Consider the following 26,070-nt stretch of genomic DNA (forward strand, 5'->3'; position numbering starts at 1 on the left):
ATTCATTTGCACAGTAATAGGCTTTCAAAAGAGAAACAAGGCAGCAGTCTGAGAGCAGAAGAGACTACTTGTAATTAACCCCTCTAGAACCAATCAGCTGGTATCTACTGCATGAATGTTGTAAACAAAAACCTTCAAAAAGTGTTTGTATGAGCGCTTGCTATTACTTGTGCTGCACTGTATCCTGGCGTACGCACATAATCCGGATGTAGCGCACGTGCACTATGACCTGACCCTGTGACGTTAGGAGTGTTGGCAGAGCCCCTGCAGGAGAGGTAAGTATTGGATTTCACTAGTGCTGGGGGCTGATGGCTAGGAGGTAGAGATGGTGACACTGGGGGTGGGGGGGGGGGGGGTAATTGGTAGAATACTTGATTACAAAAATCAATGGCAGCAGCCCTAAAATATATATTTATTAGATACACACAATCTTTCACTGAGACCTGTTTCTAAGGGCTTTAACCTGTGCTATATGGCAGCTTAAATTTTAGTCTATGCTAAATTGCCACCCTGCTAGGATGTAGATGTCCTTGGCAGTGAAAGGGTTAAACCTCTTAAAGAGGTTACCCATGACTAATGTATAAAATGAAAATTGGACATCATTTAGTACATGACAATATCACTGACAAAGCTAGAACCAGCCCTGTACCTCACATGAATCCAGAGATCTCCATATTCATTGCTCTGCTAGATTTATTTATGTGAGTGTCCTTTCTGCTGCAGCTCACAGGGCGTGTCCTTTCTACTGAAGCTCTCTCCCTGTCACTGCTCAGGAAGTATTTGAAGGATGAAACTGAGCATGTGCAGCCAGATCCAGGTGCTGGTTTATAAATTGTAGAATATTTTACATGGGATAATCCCTTCAACTAAAGGCCCCAAAACCTATCAGTGTATTGTCAGTATGACTGGATGACCTTCTAATTTTGTATGAAAAGTTTCCATATGACTGGACAAAGTGTGTTACATTTGTTCTGACAGATGAGCCACAGTTGGGTATCTGGCAGTAGCTTTCTCCCCATTGCAAACATGTACTTGGCTGAAAAGAGCGGCTATGTGCAGGGAAGTTCGACTAACAGCTGATCAAGGTGTTTGGGGAGCCTTTTGTGTAAGTAACCAGCTATTCACAGGGTTATATTTTGAGTTTATGGTGCCCCAAGCACTAGAAGTGCTCACACCCCCTACTATGTTGGCTAAAACTGCCCATAGAATGTATAGCTATGTAAAATGATTTGACTGTGGTAAACTGTTAAAACAGCAGTTTGCTTTACTATGATTGCTGGTTTTGTGGTGGGGCTTTGGCCTCAGATGGCTCCTTTCTGACCACAGATCTACGGACTTGTCTTTACCTGGCAGGAGCTTGCAGCATAATGAATCACTTGTGCTGTAAGTTTAGGTCCATCAGTGATCCCTCCAGGTAAGGTCAAGTTCACATTTCAGTTATTTTGATCCGTTATTGCGCACCAAAACCAGGTTTGGGTCAAAAACGCAGAACAGGTGCAGATCTTTCCATTACACCTGATCTGTGTAGGCTTCCCTACTGGTTTTGGCTCACAATAACTGATAGAAATAACTAAAGTCTGAGCCTAAAGGCTCATTCAGACAGCCATATGTTTTTTGTTCCGCATTAATTTCAATGGGGCCGCAAAAGATGCGGACAGCACACTGCATGTTGTCCGCATCTGTTCTGTTCCACAGCCCTGCCAAAAAATATAGAGCATGTCTTATTGTCCGCAATTGCGGACAAGAATAGGCATTTTCTATTAGCGTGACGGCCATATGCGGCTTGCATATTGCGGAACGCACATGGGCAGGTATCTGTGTTTTGCGGATCCGCAATTTTCGGACCGCAAAACTCATACGGCAGTCTGAATGAGCCCTTGTGCAGCTGTTGCATAAAGTGCATTTCCTAGACTAAACATTCTTATGTGAAACCAGCCTTACTTATGGCGTTTGCCATAGACGTCGCCCTTTGTTAAGTAAACCTAAACAGATAAGACATGCTGAGGATTTGCAATATATGGATTTCAACATGTCTGATCTTGTAATTCTCCCCAAGCAACCGGTTCCTCATGTGTTGCCTCCACTTGCAGAGCTGTCTTTAAAGCCTCTTGGACAAGATCGTGTGTCCCCTGTGGCCATATTGCGGTCCGCATCATGGATGCGTACCCAGTCATTTGACTAGGTCCGGAGGTGCGGAACGGAAGCACTAAGGAGTGCTTTCGTGGGGTTCTGTTCCTCAAAAAGATAGGACAAGTTCTATCGCTTTGCAGAACGGATGGATCGTGGACCCCATTCAAGTGAATAGGGTTGCGATCCGCATGCGGCTGTCCCACGGTCTGTGCCCGTACATTGCGGATGTTTGTGTGTAAGAGGCTTAAGAGAAATATGTGGCAGAGGTGTCTGGCAGACAAATCTCTCATTGAGAGCACATGCATGTGTATGTGGGAGGGGGGCTGAGAGGAATAGCTGTTGGCTACATGCATGGACACATTTAGGGCTCATTAAGGTGGACGATGCTCATGGCTGTATGCTGTCTAAGGTCAGGACAGACGGCTCATTGAATGAACACTGACCCATTAAAGTCAATGGGCCACTTCCCATGTGCATGGACCTATAGAAGAAAAATCATAGCTTATATCGTTATCTCAGATAATTTATTTTTTTATTCTCCCCCCTCAAGATTCATTCACTTAAGTGAGTGGGTCTGCAAGGAAAACATAGGACACAGACCTCTGCATCTGTGTTCCCGCCTGGGAGTTTATCAGTTATCTGAACAAACCTTTAAAGGGGTTTTCTGGGTTCAGGGCAGAACCTGGGTATCAGCGGGTTATTTAGACTACATATTAGTGGAGCATTTCCAGGTCCCGATGCCAGTGATGTACTGGGCTTCACATCACTTCCGCCCAGCTGTAAGCTCAGTGACGTCACCAGCTCAGATGGGCAGTCTATAGCGCTGCCGGAGGCTGTTATGGAGGTGGGTACTATGCGATGCAGGGTGAAAACTGGGAGCATCGGAGCAAGGAAATCCTCATATGCTCCACTAATATGCAGTCTATACCCAGGTTCAGCCCTGGACCTTGAAAGCCCCTTTTTAATATTGTAAGCAATTGTCACCCGAGAATTTAAACTGGAAAGATCCTGCATGCATGAGGGTTGGTCAGCCCCTCCTGACCTCACATTAGCTGCTGTTAAAATACAACTCCTAGCATGCTCCGTTCACTTCTATGGGAGTTCTGAGAACAGCCAAGCAAGTGTGCATGCTGAGAGTTGTCGTTTCACCAGACCTGGAGTGCCGACGGTTGCTGATCCCCGTGATATAGGATCATACTAAAACTATCCACACAGTTCGGTGTTTCATTTAATGTCTGTTAATGCTGAGGGCGCCATAGACCTTGCTGGTAAATGACTGAAATCAGAATCTGCAAAAATACATATATGGACAGTTTCAGTCAGACTAAATCCATTTTTACAAAAAATAAAAATAAATGAAATGGGAAGTTTCGACTGACAGTCCGGTAACGAGGCTGACGGATGGCAGCAGAACATCTCCCTTCTTTTTATTCTAACAATCGTAAGCCCTCCAGGGAGAAACTGTTGCTACATATTAAGTAACTGGCAAAGAAACAGTTAAATCTTTTATGCTGTGCGTCCCAGGTATACGGTTTGATGTAGCTTTCTTAATTTGGTGGTTTCCATGCCTTGTAGCTGTGGTCACGTATTGTCTGGGTCCACTTGCCCTGTCAAAGCTGATGAATTCCTTGTATGAAGTAAACCAGTAGGGAGGTATATAATTGGCCTACATGTTGGTAAATCTTTCCGCCTCCAAATGAAGATAAACTGCAGCAGGGCATGTCTGTTTCAGAAGATAGCCTTTGGGTCACGTGCATAGTAAATGTGCACAGCTTAATCAGATATGAGCTTGTAAAACTACATACTATATACACCACATTACATGCTGTAAACTAGATGCCAGCATTGTCCTTAGGAAAGGGTCCTTCTGGTTGCTTAGTGCCACGCTGGTTATTCATTTAAACCCATGTGTATTTCTATCATATCCCCTCTGTCTCGTCTTTCTTCCACGCTATACATGTTAAGGTCCTTTAATCTTTCCTCATTATCAAAGTGATGATTACAATGAAAAGTATACTCTATATAAATGGCACAGCTCACCTCCTCATACAGCGTGCCTTGAACTCTCCCACAGAAGTCAGTGGCCCACATTTACTAATGTGATACTAAGTGCAGGCACGTTTTCGCCTAGAGGAGGCTTTGGCTAAAGCTGTGCCAATTTTGCACCACAATTCTGGTATAAAATTCTCTAAAACTAAGCCAATCAGTAGTGGGTATAAAGTTAGGGGGATATCTATTAATCTATTTCTGCTAATTTTGTGCCATAACTGGGTCTCAAATTTTGTTGCGTTCCTTTTGTGGTAAAATTTGGGACTTAACCCCACTTGTGTCTATTCTCCAAAAATGTCAGGAAAAGCATTGATCATTCTCCACGCTGGTTTGTAGCATGGAAAATGGCTTAAATCTATGGCCTCAAGTGAAAGTAAAGTTTAGGCTACTTTCACACTAGCGTTCAGGTGTCTGCTTGTGAGCTCCGTTTGAAGGGGCTCACAAGCGGCCCCAAACGCATCCGTCCAGCCCTAATGCATTCTGAATGGATGCGGATCCGCTCAGAATGCATCAGTCTGGCAGCGTTCAGCCTCCGCTCAGCAAGCGGAGGGACAGATCCGTTTGAAGATGACACACTATGGCTCAATTTTCAAACGGATCTGTCCCCCATTGACTTTCAATGTAAAGTCTGGACGGATCCGTCTGAGGCTACTTTCACACTTAGAATTTTTTTTACAATATAATGCAGACGGATCCGTTCCTAACGCAAGTGTGAAAGTAGCCATTGCCTGTTGCACGGCTATTGCAAAAATTGTGTGGAGGCCTGCAAGGAGGAACTTGAGACTTGTGTGGAAAGCGCTAGCCTTAATAAATGTCCCCCTATGCTTGCACCCCATGTATCATCCAGCCTGAGCCCCTGTGCTAAACTAACGGTTATGGGGGAGTCAGCATTTTTTTGAGGGGGATCATTATAGGCTACCCTATATTGGGTCTATGTACTTTTTGTAGCAATATTGTAACCTTGATAACCTCTAACTCTGGGGCAGGTATAGGCAGCCTGACTAAATACAGGCTGATGGAACAGCAGATTGTCTGGAAGAAAGTGTTCCTTCCCAACAGTTGGCTGCTCGTTCAGTGACTGAGACTGTAGCTATCTGCTTCACAGTATGAGGACGAGGGATCGATATTGTCATGGTTTGTCCCTATGCAGAGTCATTGTTTCTGGGCGGAAGATCGCTGTTTAGACATTTGTGTGCCTACATGAATGCCAGGTGCACCTGATGAATTCGTAGACTCAAGTGACTAGAGCCCCGCCCAGGCCATTGATACTAGTCGTGACATCACTGGGCCGGCAGTAAACAGTGAGAAGGCCGTGGCGCTGCTGCAGCGCAGCTGCCTTCTCAAACAGCTGAACAGCAGGGGTCCCGGGTGTCGGACAACTGCCGATCAGATGCTGATGATCTATCCAGGGGATAGATCATCAGTTTAAACAAACTGCAGAACTCCTTTAAGGTTACGCCATGTATATGAATAGTAAAATCTGCTCCACATGCTTAGATTCACCTAGTCCATGTGGCTGCTGCTCCGTAATCATGTACCAAGAAACAAAAACAAAAAGACAATTATCAGATAAGCAAAAAAAGGCTATTTTATCAGTTTCTGGCTTTAATTGGTAAAGGTGTATATGGGGGGGATACATTGCCTCCAGCAGAGAAGATTCGAGCGCAGTTTTCGCACGTGTTTGTGTGGTTCCTGAGCTTTTGATAGTGCTCTATTGTGAATAGACTAATATTAATTGTCAAGCAGAAGCTTGGAAATAAGTATAAATTGTAAAGGTGTGTGTGTGTGTGTGTGTGTGTGTGTGTGTGTGATATAGATCTCAATATATTAATTATAATCTCCCCCCCCCCAAATACCCTGCAGTAATAGAAGCTGAAGTAGTTAAGCAGTTTGGCTTGTCTAATAAGAGTTGATCTGGTCACCACATTACCTTGTGAACCCTCATTAATCAGGCCTTACACTGGCTGTGCCGTGCGCTCCATTTCTCACTTGATAAGCGAATGTTTGCCCTTTACTGACAAGCTTTTAATGAAGGCAAAATTCAGCACTTAGCTGAGTAATGTCTGGAGTGCAGGTACTTTAGTTCATGAAGTCTGCTCTGTTTTAGGCATCTGGTCTTTTAATGTGGTGAATGGGTGTAAGTACACTTTAGTAAAATCAAGCTACAAATGCTCATTTGAATGGCTAAAATGAATGCTGCTTTTGGAAGAACTGTTTATTTATTTTTTTGTCCCAATAATTCTTTTATTAGGCTACTTTGACATTTGTGTTTTTCCTTCTCAGGTTTTGAGATCCGACATAAGATCTCAAAACGGCTGGGAAACGCTTCAGTTTTGTCCCCATTCGTTGTCAATGGGGACAAAACTTAAGAAACCGGAATGGAATGCGTTCCGTTCCGGGTTGTTGCATTCTTTGACCGGACACACAACCACTGCAAACTGCTCTTTTGTATCCGGTTTGTGAACAAACCTGTCCCAAAAAAATGGATCCAGTGCCCATTGACATGGTGTTAGTGCCAGATCAGGTTTATTCATTTTAGATTTAATACATCTGCATCTGAAAGGAACTGATGAAGCCAGTTGTATTAAATCTAACTGTAGCATTTTCCTCCAGTATTGAGATGCTCTACCAGGTCTCAAAACCTGAACTGAAAATGCATATGTGAGTAGCCTTAGGCCTCAAGCACATGACCATTGTTTGGGTCCGCATCCGAGCCTTCAAAAGATGCGGACAGCACTCCGTGTGCTGTCTGCATCCGTGGCTTCATTCCGTGGCCCCGCAAAAAAAAAAAAAAATATAACCTGTCCTATTCTTGTCTGCTCTCTGCGGACAAGAATAGGAATTTATGTTGCCGGCCCCCGTTCTGCAAATTGTGGAAGGCAACACGGGCTGTTTCCGTTTTTTGCGGACCGCAAAAAAAGGCAGTCGTGTGCATGAGGCCTTTTTAGAGTGTGTGTGTGTGTGTGTGTGTGTGTGTTTTTTTTTTTTTGTTTTTAACAGTTAAAGGGTAACTGTCATGTTTTCATAAAAAAATATCAATTTTAGCATATGTTACTGCTGCAGCATTATGCATAAAGCAATCTTTAGTTTCTTCACACACCACAGTTTTTTCCTTGTTTTTCCTCTAGTCACGGCTGTTTTAAACATTTACAACATGAGAACCTTCTCAAGATGGCTCCTCTGCCAGTTTTGAGACCAAAACAGTCTTCCCGCGCTTCCCATACACACAGTGCTGTAGCCAATCAGATTGGATTACTGAGACATGCCTCCTCACTCTGAAGCCTAATGCAGGCATGCAGTGTGGAAGACCTCCCCTCTGTCTTCTGTTTATACTAAAAGGAAGACGGACAAGCCCTAGAAATGGTCTTTTTAAGAGAGCAGTGGAAAAGGACAGAGGACATTAATGAAAGCTGTTATAAGTAGTGTTGAGAGAACTTGTGTTAAGTTCGGCGTCTAAAGTTCGGGTTATCGAAGTATCTCGTTATGGATTCTAAATTCCATTATGGTCCGTGGTAGCGGAATCCATAACGGGATACTTCGATAACCCGAACTTAAGACGCTGAACTTATAGTTCACTAAGGTAATTACGGTAATTAAGACGCTGAACTAGTTATAAGGTAATTACAGATCTTTTGGTAATCATTGATAGACTAACTCGGGTATACACATGCCTAGCTCTAATAAACTAGCAAAAAAAAAAAAAGTTACCCTTTTAGGTTTAGTGGAACGTGCTGCAGCACCAGGTGTGAACTCAACCCTGTTTTGATCAGGTGGGAGTTGAACATATGCATTATGGATGCTGTGTGTCCCAGGTGCATTTTGTGTACCTTGTTCAGTTAGCTCTGCAGGGAAGGCAAAAAGTTTCTGTAAAAGCTGCAGTGTTTCTCCCTGGCTAGCCTGCAGCTTGCGGCAGCAGAGGCATTCCTTTCAAAACCGAGCCTCACCCCTCCATGTTCTATCTGACAAGGTAATCGAGATAGATAGTTGTGATGTGTGACAGACCTGGACTTTGGTTGTGGTATGCTTGCGTCCAGTTGATTTAATTATTGCATTTCATTCTAGTTTGGGCTAAAAAGCATTTTTTTAAATCTTTTTAGAGCTACTCTGAAGGTTTACTCATCATGTAACTCTTGACTCACTGATTTAAGTTTAAAGAGTAACTAACTAAAATTTTATAAAATTTTTGTTGTCCCTAACCCCCTAAAAACCTTTTTCTAATATACTTTATTTTTCTATCTTTACCGTACTTTCTCATCCCTAAAGCACACTCATTTCTTCCTACACCGCTGAGCTGTTAGCGCAGTACGGATTTTCCATTTCATGAATGGGGCCGTAGCAGCACGGGGAGTACGGCCAGGAGCGTTTATTGCTGCTCCTGCCTGTGCTCCCTGGACTATTACTAACTGCTGGCATAGCACATGGGTACCCTGTTCCCATCTACTATGCCAGGATTAGCTGAGCGGGCTCCTGCTTCTGCCTGCTCCGCTAAGCTAAGAGAGCTGACATGCAGTTCTCTTAGCCGAGCGGAGCAGGCAGAAGAACAGTAAAAATAAAGTATATTAGAAAAAGATTTGTTAGGGGGTTAAGGACAACATATTAAGTAAGTGTAAAAGTTTAGTTACTCTTTAAGGCTTATCGGATTGATAAATGTTCAATTAAGGCTGCTTTCACACTTGCGTTCAGAATGGATCAGTCTAAGTGTGAAAGTTACTCAGACGGATCCGTCCCAATTGACTTACAAGCAGCGTTCGGGTGTCCGGCTGCTGAGCGGAGGCCAAACTGTGCCAGACTGATCCATTCTGAGCGGATCCGCATCCACTCAGAATGCACTGGGGCAGTACGGATGCGTTCAGGGCCGCTTGTGAGAGCCTTCAGACGGAACTCTCAAGCGGAGCCACGAACGCTGGTGTGTAAGTAGCCTTAAATGTGTTTTCTCACTTCAGCAAATGGCATTAATCATGTAGAGAAAGTTAATGCAAGGCACTAAATGTATCGGGATTGTCCATATTGCCTTTTTTATTCATTTTTCCTATCATTATACACTACTCGTTTCCAGGGGTTACACTGACCCTGCAATTCAGCAGCTGTGGCCGTGCTTGCACAGTATAGGACAAATTGCTGGCCTATGCTCAGTCCCAGCCACCAGAAAGGCCGGCACTTTTTCCTGTAGTGTGTAAGCACGGCCAACACTGCAGGAATGCAGGGTGGTCGTAACCCCTGGAAATGAGCAGTGTATAATCTGATGGCAAGAATGAATAAATGTTCTATGATCACCATCAATGGTGGATGTCTGCTGTGCAAAATGGCAGGAAGCTGCTGGCAGTGGCACCCTTGAGCTCCTGACCCATCATCCACTTTACATGTGCGGCACATGTTGTGAAGGGGTTATTATTGACTGTTTCAGTTTAATTGATGACAGATGATTTAGTGGTTCAAATATGCAAAATCTTCAATAGGTTTAATTTGTTCTTAAATGTAAGGATGGTTAATAGCTTGTAAGCTGCATTCACGTCTGCATGGTCTCTAGGGACAGAAAAGCAAAAAAACAAATCTAAATGGACGTTCAATAACCTGACTGTTTATTTCCTTACAGGTTGTTCAAGTGTTAAATGCAGATGCTATGGTGGTGAAGCTGAATTCTGGAGAGTTCAAAACCATTCATCTTTCCAGCATCAGGCCTCCCAGACTTGAAGGCGAAGGATCTCAGGTAATAACAGTGACTGGTAGAAATGTGTGCCATGGCTGACTTTGTTATTCATACCGTTGACTTTATAACTCTTAAAACACACCATGACATGGTTAGTTGTGGTGCAATGTACACACTGTGGAGCGTTCACATATACTGAGCCCGCACCATACACTGCCGGCTGCGGCTGTTTAATACAGCAGACACTCAGCCGCAGTGACTGGCATTGGGGTACTTGCACACAAGCGTTATTCTTTTCCGGCATGCAGTTCCGTCCTAGGGGCTCTATACTGGAAATGAACTGATCAGTTTTATCCCCATGCATTCTGAATGGAAGTAATTGGTTCAGAATGTCTTCAGTTCAGTCTTTTTGACTTTTCAGGACGGAGATAATACCGTAGCATGCTGCGGTTTCATCTCCGGCCCAAAAAACTGAACACTTGCCTGAATGCTGAATCCGGCATATTTTTTCCATAGGAATGTATTCATGCTGGATCAGTCATTAAAAATACCACAATGCCGGATCCGTCCTTATATAACAGATCCGTTTCTCCACATGACAAACTGAGAGACGGATCCGTTCTTGCAATGCATTTGTAGGACTGATCCGCATCCGGATCAGTCTACAAATGCTTTCTGTTTGCATGCAGATTGCCGGATTGGTCAGGCAGTTCCGGCGACGGAACTGCTTTCCAGATCACACTGCCACAAGTGTGAAAGTAGCCTTAGTGGTGATTCCGATCCCAGTCATTTAATCCCTCAGATGTTGTGGCCATACCTATCTCAGTATCCTTGAGGATAGGTGGATGGAGGGGGCTTCCTTTGCCTTCTATTCGGCACTTCTGTGACATCGCAGGGCTTTGATAATTTGCTATGGCAGCTTGGACCCTTGAGAAAGTTGCAGGGCAGTTATGGCTAACTGTCTGAAAAGCTGTGTTCGAGGCGCAACTTCTCAGACTGCCTCTGAGAATCCCACTGTTGGCATTACAGAATTCAGTCCTGCCAGATCCCCATTCAGACATCTGGCGGTGTCTGTTGTGGTGTCTGCTCCTGTGCCAGAGGAAGCAACGTGAAAGGTTCATCCAAGGGTCCATTCACACGTCCGTTGTTTCTTTCCTGATCTGTTCCGTTTTTTACTGAACAGATCTGGACCCATTCATTTTCAATGGGTCCTGAAAAAAAAGCTGACATTGTGCTGTCCGTTTTTTTTTCAGGACCCATTGAAAATGAATGGGTCCAGATCTGTTCAGCAAAAAACGGAACAGATCAGGAAAGAAACAATGGACGTGTGAATGGACCCTTAATCTAATAGTTTTCAGATTGGTTCCAAATTGTGCCTTGTCCCCTTGATCAGGTTGGCTCAATATGTCATTTTTGCCAACTCCTTCCCGTGACTATTAAGTGTGCCTGCTATACGGCCTAACCCTCCTTCCCATGCACTTTTTGTTCTGATGGTGTGGTGTTTTTTTTTTTTTTTTGCAAAAGCTTCACATCCCAGATTCTGTGCAGCATGAGCCCGTCTGTATAAAAATAGGACTTATGAATTACTCATTTTCCAAGCGTCCTGTACTGACACTTTACCTAACACTGCATGTTTGCTTGGCTGAAAAACACAGCTGTTATGTCTTAGTATATGCAATAAGTTGTAATGGGCATGTTGTTTAAACCAAAGCGTGAGGATAAATGAGGAATACAATGACTGCTCCGTACTATATAACAGTCGCTGGTCACTGAATCGACTGCATATAAAATAATTTTCCTAAATGGTTGACCTTGTGCACATCTACCTATTGTAGACCCGGATGGCCAGTGGCACGAGCAGGTAGCTGGTGCAGACCTTTCACACTCCTTGTATATTTTCCAAGTGCATCCAGTAACATTGCAATACTAATTGCTGTTTAATAGCTCTGGACTGCCGTTTGGCTCCTTGCTGCATACCCAGCTATAATTATAATTGGCTTTGGTTGAATATACTTCGTTTTACCTATTCCACGCTGAACTATTGTAACGCTGCAAATCTGTGCTCTGTTCTTTTGGCTTTTCTCCACTCATACTGATGCAAATTTAAAACCCTTTGAGACCTTCAATCTCTCATGCTGTATTATCACTCGCATTCTTAGCTGTAAGCCCAGTAACTAAACATGCATGCTTTATAGTATACAGTGCAGCTTCTGATGAAATCTGTCATTTGAGCAAGCTCCTTAACATACATGTTGGGGGCAACCGGTAGCGTTCAAATACATGCTTACTCACACGTCATGTCAAGCCTGTATTACACCTGCCAATTTTTCAGCAGATAATAGCTAATGAGCGGTCGCATGATCGCTTATTACTGGTCATCTTTCAGTGTAATACTCCACCCGCTTGCTCTTCTAATGATTGTCTGCCACAACATGCCACAGATCAAGGCAAAATATAACTATTTCCAGTAGGACTAACACCAGGACTTGGTATAGTTTTAAGGTACGTTCACTGGACTGAAATCCACAGTGGAAAACATCTCTCTTCTGCAGCGTAATCTATCAAAATGTCAGTTTCCCAATGGCTTCAATGGGGAAAAACTCAACTACATGGTGATGTTACACTGCTGTTATTTCAAATCTGCTTCAGAAGTGGCATGTTGATACTTTAAAGTAGTTATTCGGCACTAAATCTGACTCCCCAATGTGGCTGACCTGAGGTGGTGACGATACTCTTCAGGTCACCGCTGATGGATTTGGTTTGTGTTACTCCTGAACCTGCAGTGGTGAGTGGGAGTGCTCGTTCAGAAGTCCTACAGACAGAATCCAGTGGTAGGGATCAGGTGAGTATTTACCCTCCTGTGTGTCAGCCATGTCTGGGTGTTTGATTTAAAGGCTTTTTTTTTTTTTTTTTTTTTTTTTTTTTTTTCCCCTTTCCCTTTTTCCCTACAGCGTTCCCCTTTTAAGTCAATGGGTAAGTGCTAAAATAGCTAGCGGTTTTATTGTTGTGTTGGTGTGTTTTTGATGTCTGCTTAAGGCTACTTTCACACTCGTATTTTGGGCAGATCCGTCATGGATCTGCAAATTCTGATCCGTTACAATGATACAACCCCATGCATTCGTCATGAACGGATCTGTCTGTATTATCTGTAATCTAGCCAAGACGGCTCTGTCATGAGCTCCATTGAAAGTCAATGGGAGACGGATCCGTTTTCTATTGTCAGAGAAAACGGATCTGTCCGCATTGACTTAAATTGCGTGCCAGGCCGTTTGGCTCCGCACCACATGGCGGACAGAAAAACGCTGCAGGCAGCGTTATGGTGTCCGACTCCAGAGCGCAATGGTGACTGATCGGAGGCAAACTGATGCATTCTGAGCGGATCCTTTTCCATTCAGAATACATTAGGGCACAACTGATCTGTTTTGGACTGCTTTTGAGAGCCCTGAACGGATCTCAGGAATGGAAAGCCAAAACGCTAGTGCGAAAGTATGTGAAATCCACTGTTTAGAGGCAGATCAGCCAAATAATTTGCCTCTATTTCTTGCGCACAGGTTTTATCTGTGTGAGCTTACACTCAATTTCATATGCACATGTTTTAAGGCCTTATGCACATGACTGTGGTTTGGCGCCACATTCACTTGGGTCTGCAAAAGATCTGTGTGCTGTCTGCATCTGTACTTCCGTTTTGCGTTCCTGAAAATAAAAAATAAAATCGTGGATCAGGATAGGACTGGTCTATTGAGAACTAGACCTGTTCTGCAAAATGCGGGATGCACGCGGCCGGTATCTGTGGTGTGCACGAGGCCTAAGACTGAGACTACAGCATCTTATACGGTAGTACAGTGAGCTTTGCTGTTCTACATAATCCTGGCCACCTCCTTATTCACTTGCAGTCTGGATACAGCAGGCTGAGGGGCCCACGTAGAGATGTGCCTCCCAGAGTTGGCCCCTGAATCAATGGATTGATGGTGTTGCAGAAAACTAGAAGACACAAATAAAGATCCGACTGACGTGATCCCAAACTAAGGAACATAAGGGTGAGCCCTATAAAAGCCCTAGAGCTCTCCCTGACTGCTCAGCCCATGCAAAGATCTTTGATAGATAATTGCATGCCCTCGTTCCTAGACTGTGTGACACCTGAAAACCCTATAATAGTGAGAGGACACAATCACTGGCTCCCTACACTTAATACGGAGGTAGTCAGGGTCACCTAGGATCAAGCCAACAGGAAAACACAAACTTATCTGAGGAACCAGCAGTTGCAGCATCTAGCAGTGAGCTGAGAGAGGGAAACGAGATTACAAAACGAAACCGAAACAAAAGAACCTCAAGCAAGAGGTACTGAAGAACATCTGTCAGATCTGGCGGTGACTGACAGTATCTAACCCCTTATGCTGATGAATAGTACTATAGTATAGTAGTACTAGATTAAATCATGGACTGAATCCTTGTGATTTATATTTGGAAATGGATGTTCCTCTCTGACGTATCACAAAGGCCTGTTAAACACCTGCTTCCAATGTGAATAGGTCAAGTAGTCAATTGAAATAAAGTGACTGGAAATGAGTTTGTCAAGCCAATTATTCTTCGGACTGGCTTGCTGCATGAAATTGCTACACACAACGTAGAGTCTCATGTAAAAGAACGATCTACTGCTCCCAATAACAATGTGAAATCTGCCAGCTTTGATTCAACACATATTACATTTGTTAAATGTTGAGGAAGCCCTGAAGGACTAAATATTTATGGAGAACTGCCATTAACATTTTAAGTGATTAAAGCTGACCTTGAATGTGTTTCTCTTGTCATTTCCTAACGGCTGAACTGCGGCAGCAGCAAAATACCTCTCTTAAAATCTGACAGCTATCAAAGCGCAGCTGTCTGAAGCGTCCATCCGAACGGCAAATGCATGATTCATTTTGGGGGTACAGTTTCCCCTGTAGCTCAATGAATCAATTTTTACAAGAATCGGAAGCCAGATTAAGATGCTGAATGTCTGGCGTGGATTGTTATTTTTCTGATTTTATCAAATTAAACATTTTTGACTAGGGGGCTGGCTAGATTTAGAAAGACGTTGTCCCATTATCCATGTAACAGCCGATGAACAAGTGTGGCACCGTTGCTAGGTAAACATGGTAGACCCCTTTTCTTAAGGGGTTGGCTGGTTTCATATATTGATTGATGGGGCTCCGACTCCCTTCGATCAGTTTTCGGTTTACCTACTTGACATCATAGATGTGAGCAGGTGTAATTGCAGCTCCTCCCTCCTATTCACTTTGATGGGAAAGGAGTAGTTCTTCTCCTTCTACTCCTTTCCATTAAAGTGAATGGGAGCAATGGAGAGCAGGTAAATAGTGAAGAGAATCCAGTGCTTGTACCAGGGCAGCCTTCTCACACTGCTGATTGACAGGGGTCAGATGCCACTTAACTGATATTGATGACCTATCCTGATGATATGGTCATCAATATGGGAAATCAGAGAGGCTAGTGGCTGCATGGATGTCAGCAGTCTGACACTGTCCTCTGATCTGACAGCGCCAGAGCAGTGGTAATCACCCCCCCTTGGAAATGATTTGGTGGAGACCCCCACCGAGCTAAGCACAGCATTATCATATTGGGTACCCAGACTAATCGGCTGGATAATTCTGGTATAGGGGGATGATGGATAGCAACAACTTACTCGGGAGTAGTGCCAATTGATGGAGGTATGTAAATTTTTTTTTTCTTTTCTTTTTTTCAATATTGGATTTTGGTGATTAATATCACCTTGTTTGCCATGTCTTAACTTTTTGACTCTTTAGTAAATAACTCAGAAAAAACACATTTATGTCCCCAGTATATGCTATTCTTACCTAAGATTAAAATCGGGTTTCTATGACTCATTTGTCTTCCAATTGTGTTCAGATGGAAGACTAAGGACGCACAAGGAGGCTGTCCTCCTGCGTGCGCGTTCAAGTGGCGGTGCGATAGGGGCCCCTTGCCATCATTGGTGGCTCCGATCGGTTACCATGGCAGCCAGGATGCTACTGAAGTGCAGAGAAAAAGCTGTTCGAATACATGCAAAAAGAGGATTTAAATGGCTTCTGTCACCCCCCCCCAAAAGTCATTTTTCATTTTTGGGTTAATTAAAATACTTCTAGTGCGGTTATTCAATATATAGTGCTCTTACCTTTTTCTGTGGCTTAGTTTCTTTAAAAACCGCACTGTTGCTTGCTGGTAGCCACCGCATCCTCCTTTTAAAAATAACGCCCCCTCCTCCTGTTGATTGACAGGGCCAGCGAGCGCTCTCCTCCTCTGGCTGGCCCTGTCTGCGTTCCAAATCTTGCACCTGCGCTGTACCGGTCTTCAGTCGGCACAGGCGCACTGAGAGGACGCTCGCTCGGCCGCTCCTTCCTCAGTTCGCCTGCGCCGGTGTAGATGTGACCTCATCGGCGCAGGCAGACTGAAGTACCGGTCTTCAGTCGGCGCAGGCGCATTGAGAGGAGGACGCTCGCTCGGCTGCTCTTTCCTCAGTGCGCCTGTGCCGGGTGTAGATGTGATGTCATCGGCGCACTGAAGGAGCGCCGAGCGAGCGTCCTCCTCTCAGTGTGCATGCGCCGACTGAAGACTGGTACGGCGCAGGCGCGAGATTTGTTCTTTTTTTTTAAAGGAGGATGCGGTGGCTACCAGCAAGCAACTGCCCTACTTGCTGGTAGCCAGGTAATTAACATATATTATAAAAGTGCGGTTTTTAAAGAAACTAAGCCACAGAAAAAGGTAAGAGCCCTATATATTGAATAATCGCACTATAAGGATTTTAATTAGCCCAAAAAATGAAAAAATTACTTTGGGGGGGGGGGGGTCGGGGGGGGGGGGGGCGGGGAGCAGAAGCCCTTTAAAGAGTATCTCAGGAAGGCTAATCAGTCTTCTACAGAGACCTCAGTGCTTGTATGAATCCCGCTTTCTCTAAATTGTTACCTGCATGATGTTGGCATTGCTCCATCCCATTCACTTGAGTCTGACCCCCCCCCCCCCCCCCCCCCCCAGACAACCCCTTTAAGGCCCTAATCGGCCTCCTCATATAAACATTGGACAGCTTTTCAGATCATGCAGTGTATATTCTGAATCACTTGGCGGCAGGATAAATTTGAGAACCAAGCACCTTTTTCAGTAGGCTAGCTGTAATTTGTGTAATTAGTTTGAATGGGAGCTTGCTGTTTTCTCCTTTTTGTGTTTAAAGAGGACCTTTCGGGGGGCGCATGCGCGCGGCTCACGAGGAGGACATGCTTCAGTGAGCTCCGCTCCGCACTTCGAGAAAACCCTACCCAAAGCGCCTATTACCGGGCTCCAACTATCCTGAAACCTAATGCAGGGGTCCCCGAAGATGACCCGCACCAAAGGGAAATCTAAAATACCGGGTACTCCGGTCCCGTCGCAGACTTTGCCAGAGATGTTCAGAATGACCAGGCAGACTGTCATGGCGGACGCACCAAACACTCCCGCCAGCCCAGCTTCATCGGAAGGCGGCGATCCTCCACAAGAAACAACAGACCGACAGGTTGGTCAGGGGGAATTATACAAGAACATTGCGGCTTTATTCAAAGCTGAACTATCCCAAGCAGTCTCGGACTTTACGCGCCAAACCCAGGATCTGGGTAACAGTCTCAGACCTGGAAGCGAGAACAGACGACTTGTCTGACACACTAGGCCGTGACCGGGAGGACATTGATTCCCATGAGCTCAGCTAACAGAGTTGGAACTTAAGATAGAAGACCTCGAAAACAGGTCCCGGAGGGGCAACCTTAGAGTTAGAGGTCTACCGGAGTCGTTTACCGACCTACAATCCACTCTGTCTGAGCTGTTTGCCACCCTACTCCCCCAGTCAGAACCGCATTTTCTGAAGATGGACCGCGTTCATAGATCTCTGGGTAAGCCACGGAACCCAGATCTCCCTAGGGATGTGATCCTTAAGTTCCACCACCCAGACACAAGAGACAAGGTCCTTACAGCAGCAAGGGACAATCCTGACCTACCTGGACTGCCACCGTCTGTCCACCTCTATGCTGATCTAGCACCTTCCACCCTCCGCAGGCGCAGGGAAATGAGGCTGGTTACACAGGCTTTACAGAAAAGTAATGTCAGATACCGGTTGGGGTTTCCCTTCAATTTGTCCTTCCAGCTGAATTCACGTTCACATACGATCCATACTGTGGCGGAGGGTCTAGAAGCACTACGGCGGGCCGGGATCCCATGCGATCATCAAGACTTACCATCTTCTTTGCCGAAACCGCAGAGACCAGCAAGAGTTTGGACAAAAGTTCCATCCACCCCGAATGGATCCACCAGACAGCGGAATACCTGACTTTTCAGCCCAGCACGTCCAGAGTGCGGTAACAGTCAGAATTATTTGTAACCGCGTAACCGCGGTTGGGGACGTTAGTTCCATATCCTTTAAATATCTCGTCGGGCCAGTTTTGTTACTAAAGGGTCTCGATACTGCGGACTTTCATGCTACCCCTGATTATGGGATGTTATGAGAAGGTGATGCCGGCCATTAATAGGCTGACTCCTTTTTCCTATATCCCACCTTGTTCAATTTTAAGGATGGAACCTTTTGGTTCCACTTTACATTTCCTGTTCCCTCAGGATGTTATGATGTTTTACAGTTTTGATGTTTTTCTTTGATTATGCGGTCATTAGTGTCACACTGAGTTCTAATGTGAGAGAGAGGGCTAGGGTGGAGGTATCTCGGGGAGTAGGTGACGTCGGGACATACCGCTACGGAGATTTACTCTTTATAATACTATTATGTGTAAACTAATATCACACAATGTAAGGGGTTTTAATTCCCCCAGGAAAAGGAAAGCGGCCTTTGCAACTTACCTTAAACATGCGCCTGACGTCACCTGTCTCCAAGAGACGCACTTTACAACAACATCACACCCGAAATACTTCCACCCACAATATTCTAACTTCCACTCCTCCTCTTTTACGTCAAAATGTAGGGGAGTTATCACTTTACTAAGAAATTTGTTTTCTTTCACTGTGACAGACTTGTATTGATCCCAACGGGAGGTATGTGATTTTGGTGGGAATCCATCAAGATGAATCCTACTGTATTGTTAATTCGTATGCACCCACAGATGACCCTATTCACTTTTTCGAGTCTGTAAGCAAGGTGATTGAAACCCTTACATTTCAGAAGTTATTGTGGTGTGGGGATTTCAATTTTACACTCCATCCAGTATTGGACCGTTCTGTTCCCCCCGCTGCTCCTCGCCCGGCATCAAAAGTGAAACTGATTGATCAGGTATTGCACTCATTGTCCTTGGCGGACACGTGGAGGGAACACAATGGCCCACAGAGGGGGTATGCATACTACTCACCTGCCCATCGACTACACTCGGATTGACATGATATTAGCATCCACCTCTATTTTACCATACATGTCTTATTCTAGGCACGTTGTATCATCATGGTCAGATCATGATCTAGTTATTTCCGATTTTTTGATGCCCGATCAAACGACAGCCTCCTTTCGATGGAGGTTAAATGAATCCATCCTTACTAATCCCACCGTATTCTCCCAACTACAGGAGGATCTTGAAAACTTCTTCATTGAAAACAATACCCCTGAAATTAACCCTATGACACTTTGGCTGACCCACAAAGTCTTTATGAGGGGAAGGTTAATAAGAGTTGCCTCCAAGAGAAAGAAGGAAAGGTCTCAAGCTCAAATAGGGTTAGAGGCCAAGTTGAAAAAGTTGGTCTGGGCGCACCAAAGATCCCCTACATTATACCTACTCAAAGCAATTAAAGATGTTAAACAACAACTGAATATGGTTCTCTCGAACAATACTGAAAAAGCTCTTAGGTGGACCAACTCCTTTTTATTATAAATATGCGAATAAGCCGGACAAACTATTAGCAAGCCAACTCAAGTCTAAACAGAGGATCAATCAGGTCTTTCAGATACGTACCAGGCCAGGACAGATCACCTCTAATCCAGACACCATCTATACGGTCTTCCATAATTATTATAAATCCCTTTACTCTGCCCCGGAGAGTAGCACCAGTATCCAAACTGACAGTTTTCTATCATCTATTCGACCTCCCTCATTAACAGCAGAAGCTCAAACTGAACTAAACAACCCTATCACGGCGGAAGAAGTGACCTATACCATTAACTCCCTAAAATTAGGCAAGGCCCCTGGGCCAGATGGGTATTCTGCATTATATTATAAGAAATTTAGCCACCATCTTATCCCCCATGTAACGAATTATTGTAATCAACTATTGCAAGGGTCCACTCCCCCTGAGGAATTTCTTAAAGCGTCAATCACAGTTATCCCCAAGCCCAATAGGGACCTACTACTCCCATCCAATTACAGACCAATTTCCCTTCTAAATATTGACAATAAAATCTTCACCTCTATATTGGCGAATAGACTTAAGAGATTTCTCCCATCTCTTGTGCATAAAGACCAAGTTGGGTTTATACCAGGAAGGGAGGCCCCTGATAATATCAGGAAGATCTTGAATATCATACACTCATCCAGCAAGAACAAAACCCCTTTAGCTCTCCTAGCACTTGATATTGAAAAGGCCTTCGATACTGTAGCCTGGACCTATCTGTATGAGGTCCTCTCAAGAATGGGTATCAATGGTCACTTCTTGGCTGCTATACAGGCTATCTACTCTAATCCGGAGGCCTACCTTAAACTTCCCACAACTAGACCCTCCCCCATACATCAACAGAGGTACGAGACAGGGGTGTCCTCTTTCCCCAGCGTTATTCGCCCTAGCCATAGAACCCCTGGCTATCCATATTAGATCACACCCTGACATAAAGGGATTCTCGACAGGGGGGTCAGAATATAAACTTAGTCTGTTTGCGGACGACCTGCTACTAACTATTACTAACCCTTTAGTTACTTTTCCCTCCCTCATAAAACTACTGGAATCCTTTACTAAAGCATCAGGCCTATCTATTAACCATACCAAGTCCGAATTACTTTTGTGCAATACCCCGGGCTCTACTAGGCTAGCATTAATGCATAATTTCCCCTTTCAATACAGACCCCAGCACTTTACTTACCTAGGGACCCAGATACCAGGTAGTCTGGACTTAGTTTATAAAACCAATTACCTACCCATATATCGCAAAATACGGCAGGACTTGCTGGCCTGGCAAACCATGCAAATATCTTGGATAGGTAGAATAAACATAATCAAGATGGTAGTCCTACCTAGATTACTATATTTGTTTAGAACCTTACCAATACCAGTCCCTATAAAGGACCTTGAGTCCATACAGAGAGATGTGATGAAGTTTGTCTGGGCAAATAAGCGGCAACGTATATCTAGAACAACGATATGTAGACATAGAACCCAGGGAGGCTTGTCAGTACCTGATTTTGTGAAGTATTATAGAGCAGCGAGATTGGCCCAGATGTTCCTGACCCTCCTTGACCCGCGAGAACATCCTATCTGGATCGGGCTGGAGCTTAACAACTTTAAACCCTACACTTGGAGGGCCTTAATTTGGTCAACCTCTCCCATTCCTCAAGTTCTGCATAGTAACTCAATACTGTCGTACTACTCTATCCTGCTTTGGAGGTCGGTTTGATTTAAGTTCACACTGCAGGCCAAACCTTCGCCATTGGAAAATCTACTAGGGAATCCTGCTTTCCTACCAGGTACTCAGCCCCACGTACTGGACTGGTGGGTGAACAATAACTTATGTTCCCTACTCAAATTTTTGAATAGAGGCAAGCTGATCTCTGCTACGGATTTTGAAGAGAAGTTCTCTCCTCCCACTAGAGAACACTATACCATGCACCAAATTTTCTCCTTTTTCAGATCAATTATGTCGTCGGACCACCCCGTAGAACTAACTCCATTTGAGCGTTCAATCAATTTTTCTCTGTACAGACAGGGGTTATTATCCAGAATGTATGCAGCACTCAATGCAGTTCCAGTTGGCTATAAGATGCCGTACATGAGGGCTTGGGAAGAGGATCTGAACCGAGAATTTTCACCCTCCAAGTGGTCGGAATGTTCTACAACCCTTACGAAGGGCTCTTGGCAAGTCACTTTGGCCGAATCCTCGGTAAAGGTGTTCCATAGGATTTATATGGTTCCAGCCCGCCTGCATAGTATATACCCAGAGGTATCCCCGATGTGCTTTAGAGGGTGCGGTGAGATGGGGTCTATGATACACACGTGGTGGTCATGCCGAATAACTAGGAGGTTTTGGAGCAAGGTGACAAACTTAGTCTCATCTGTTTTGGGATGCCCCTATCCAATGACAGTTACCTTCTGTCTGCTGGGGGATAAACCCCATAGACTGCCCTTTGCCAAATTCAAGCTCGCCCAATTCATATTTATGGCAGCCAGGATCCACATAGCTTTTAAATGGCGTTCAAACTCCTTATCCTTTCAAGCTGTCTTAGATGGGGTCAATAAAATATTATTGTATGAAAAACTCTCAGCCATCCGTACTGACACGTACGCCACCTTTGAAAAGGTATGGGAACCTTGGATAGCTTCTCTCATTCTTCAAACATCCGATACAGTATTTCTCTCTGATTCTATGTGACTTCGGATTGGCTTTTGTGAATGACGCCCTTTCTCTCTCCACATATAATTATGTATGTATTCTCTAATAATTCATAACTTACTACGATGTATGTCTCGTGTAACTCCAAGAATATTTTTGTTTTATGTTCTTTGCTGTACCATTTGCCTATGTGATGACCTTCATGCTCAGAAATCGATAACCCAATAAATGGTTTTTGAAACTAAAGAGGACCTTTCACTCGTATACAAACTAAAAACGAACAACTAACTCTATCTGTGGGCAGAGCGGTGCCCTGGGCTCCCCCTGCACTTACTAGTATGCCTGGGCGCCGCTCCGTTCGCCCGGTATAGGCTCCGGTGTCTCAGCTCCGTCTGTTGTATTGGACTGATTTTTATTATTTTTTTTGTAGGAGGAGTGTCCCTTGCTGCAGCACTGGCCAATCGCACTAGCCAGTCTGAGCTGTGTGCTGCGATTGGCCAGCACTGCAGCAAAGGGACACGCCTCCTACAAAAAATCAGTCCAATACAACAGACGGAGCTGAGACACCGGAGCCTATACCGGGCGAACGGAGCGGCGCCCAGGCATACTAGTAAGTGCAGGGGGACCCCCTGGGCACCGCTCTGCCCACAGATAGTTAGTTGTTAGTTTTTAGTTTGTATACGAGTGAAAGGTCCTCTTTAAGCATGCTTAGATCTGACAGGTAGATGGTCTGACCAACGGTCATAGCAAATCTCTGCATGGATTAACATCTGCTATAGCTGGGAACACATGCACCTAGTGGCCTGCATAAAACCCATGGCATCTTCCAAAACTACCCATATGACCCTTGTGACTTTCCTGTCAAATCCCTTGTTCTTGAGATTTATAAATTGCTTAGTCCTATAAAATACCTCTTGCCTGTTTTATTTCTGTGATATCTTAAGTCTCACACCATAAACTGTTAGATGATACAGTTTCCTGTCCTAATGAGGCAGAACAAGACTATATACAAATTTATATTGTTTAAGTTGTACATGTGACTAATCGCAGCCTTTGCATCTGGGACCACTTATGTATGACATGTCGGGGAAAGATGATTGCTCACTATACTGTTCTTCTGCATTTTAAATCAATATAATGGCATGCAGATAAACATCACTTATTATACAAATTCCTGGGTGTCATAAAGGAAATAAAGCAATAACAAGGTTGTCATGATGAAGTGATATACATCATACAGTTGTCTCTCAAGAAATTAGGATATCATTGCAAAGATTTCAAGCATTTATTTATTTTAATGTTTATTATGGCTTACAGCTAATGATGACCCAAGTCAGTATCTCAGAAAATTAGGATATTGTGGTAATTCAATATTGTAGACTAATCGGTTAATCAACACAACACCTTCGGAGTTTACCTAAGCCTTTAAATGTCCCTCAGTCTGGTTCAGTAGGCTGCACTATCATGGGGAAGACTGCTAACTTGGGAGTTGTCCAGAAGATGGTCATTGACCCCTTCCACAAGGAGGGTAAGCTGCATATACTGTACATGCATGCAGTAGTACGGTTGTTTTACCCATAAAATGCCCATGCTATTTGGATGAATCTTTGAGCCACTCGCCTTGTAGTACAGATCAGCAATGCCTGCATCAATTTTGTTGAATGTCATTTGAAGTAACAATGACCCAAGAAAGACCATTATATGCTGAAAATATTGAGGCAGATTTACTGTGCTTGTAGATGTCTAGACAGCCCAAGTTTATGACATGAACATTATCACACGGGCTCAGGCTGGATGATGAATATGGTGCAAGAATAGATGCTTCTGTCTAAGGCAATACCAGAAGTCTAGGCCAGAATTGTGGCACATTATAAGCAATGTCCCTTTTTGGGCTAGGCAGAAACTTTTTAAAATCTGACCAAATTGTTTCCCTTTGACACAACTTATGCCTAAATCTAAGTAAATTAATTAGGGCTGTATTTATCCTGAGACCAATGTAGCTTGAGGGACCACTTTCTTTACTTTTAGTAGATAAAGAGAACATAGAATATCCCTATCACTTTCTGTGGTGGTAAAAATCCTTTTAATGTTATATGGATAATTCAGGGTGGTAATTCATAGCAGTTTTTCTGTTCCCTGAATACTGTCATTTTCTCAAATAAGATCTCTGTAAAATGGAGATATAAGTGAACACTGCTTGCCTGTTCATTGCTATGCTTGATGTATTTCTCAGAGCATTCGTAGCAGCTGAGCCCTGTAGTCATACATGTGTCCTATGTAACATTATGTAACTGCTGGAGTTCGCAGTTCTGTGGGCCTAAAGCTTCCTCTCGTATTATATGCTAGGTGTTTTATTGTGGTGGGATTCACAGTAGTGGTTTGATTAGAGAATGTTGTAGGAGTATATAAATTGTTTCACTGATTAATTATCCTACTAAAACTTAGCTTTTATAATATTCAATTAAAAATAAGTCCCACGTACGCAATATTAATAGACTGCGTATGATACATCAGGCTGTAATAAACTGTATATACAGATACGTATGCGAGGCACTATATATTGGATGAGGATACAGTTGGATTACTTCTTATGTTTGTCACTCACGGCATACCTCAGGGTCTCTTCAAATGCAACATAGCACCCTAATACCATTCCAGCATAATCTGCTCTCCAGAAACCATATGGCGCTCCATGCAGTGTACCCATACAGAAATTTATGACCAAATATTGGATGCTTCTACAAACTACAGAATCGGGGTAATAAATATTGGATTGTTTCGTTGTTAACCATTAAAGGGAGTCTCTCATAACAGTTCACCTTTTTAACCCTTCCCATAGCTTTCTAGCAGCATTACAGTTGATAAAATCGTTACCTTTATAAGCAATCATGGACTTATAAAAAAAAAAAAAATAATGCAAAAACCATCTTAGGATATGCAAATGAGGGCTCGCAAGTGCCCAGGGGTGGTGTCAACCTCGTAGGTGCCCAGGCAGCTCTGCCTTATCGTCGCTTCCCCCCGCCCAGTCTTTCCTTCTGCCCGCCCATCTTCTTACTACTTCTCTCGCCGAGATCCCGCGCCTGTGGGCCGAGTCCTTTGGCTGGCGCATGCGTACTGCGATGTCCATTCCTGGTACGGCATCACAGTAATTAATGTGCATGTGCCGGCTAACGGACAAAGTTAGCCGGCGCATGTGCATTAATTACTGTGATGTCGTACCAGGAATGGACATCGCAGTGCGCATGCGCCGGCCAACGGACTCGGCGCGCAGGCGCGGGATCTCTGTGATTATCAGACTCCCTTTAATCTGTTACAGGAAAAAAAAAAATTAAAATGGGAAATCTGATAAAGTGAAATTTTGCCATTTCACCTATTTTGCTTTAATTCCTGTGGAATACTTAATGGGTTAACAACATTTCTTAAACCAGTTTTGACTAGTTTGAGGTGTGTAGTTTCTAAAATGGGGTCATTTATGGGTTCTATTATGTAAGCCCCACAAAGTGACTTCTGAACTGGTCCTTTTAAAAAAAAAATTCATTCTAAACCTTCTAACAGCCTAAAAAAAAAAAAAAAATCATTTACAGTACTAAAATGATACCAGCATAAAGTAGACATATGGGGAATGTTAATAAATATTATGCTCCTCAAAGTGACTTCAGATCTGAATTGGTCCGTAAAGTTGATTTTTGAAAGTAACTTTAAA

General features: G+C 43.9%; 1 protein-coding gene across 2 annotated transcripts in view; it reads left to right on the top strand.

Moving 5' to 3' along the window:
• SND1 (staphylococcal nuclease and tudor domain containing 1) overlaps positions 1–26,070 on the top strand; it is a 602,204-nt gene that overhangs the window by 78,567 nt on the left and 497,567 nt on the right. For both annotated transcript variants that reach the window (XM_044279946.1, XM_044279947.1), the window contains exon 10: positions 9,773–9,886. In XM_044279946.1, coding sequence (XP_044135881.1) covers positions 9,773–9,886 — 114 coding nt within the window. The remainder of the gene's footprint in view (positions 1–9,772; positions 9,887–26,070) is intronic.

This window comes from Bufo gargarizans, chromosome 2, assembly GCF_014858855.1.
Source record: "Bufo gargarizans isolate SCDJY-AF-19 chromosome 2, ASM1485885v1, whole genome shotgun sequence".
Taxonomy (NCBI): Eukaryota; Metazoa; Chordata; class Amphibia; order Anura; family Bufonidae; genus Bufo; species Bufo gargarizans.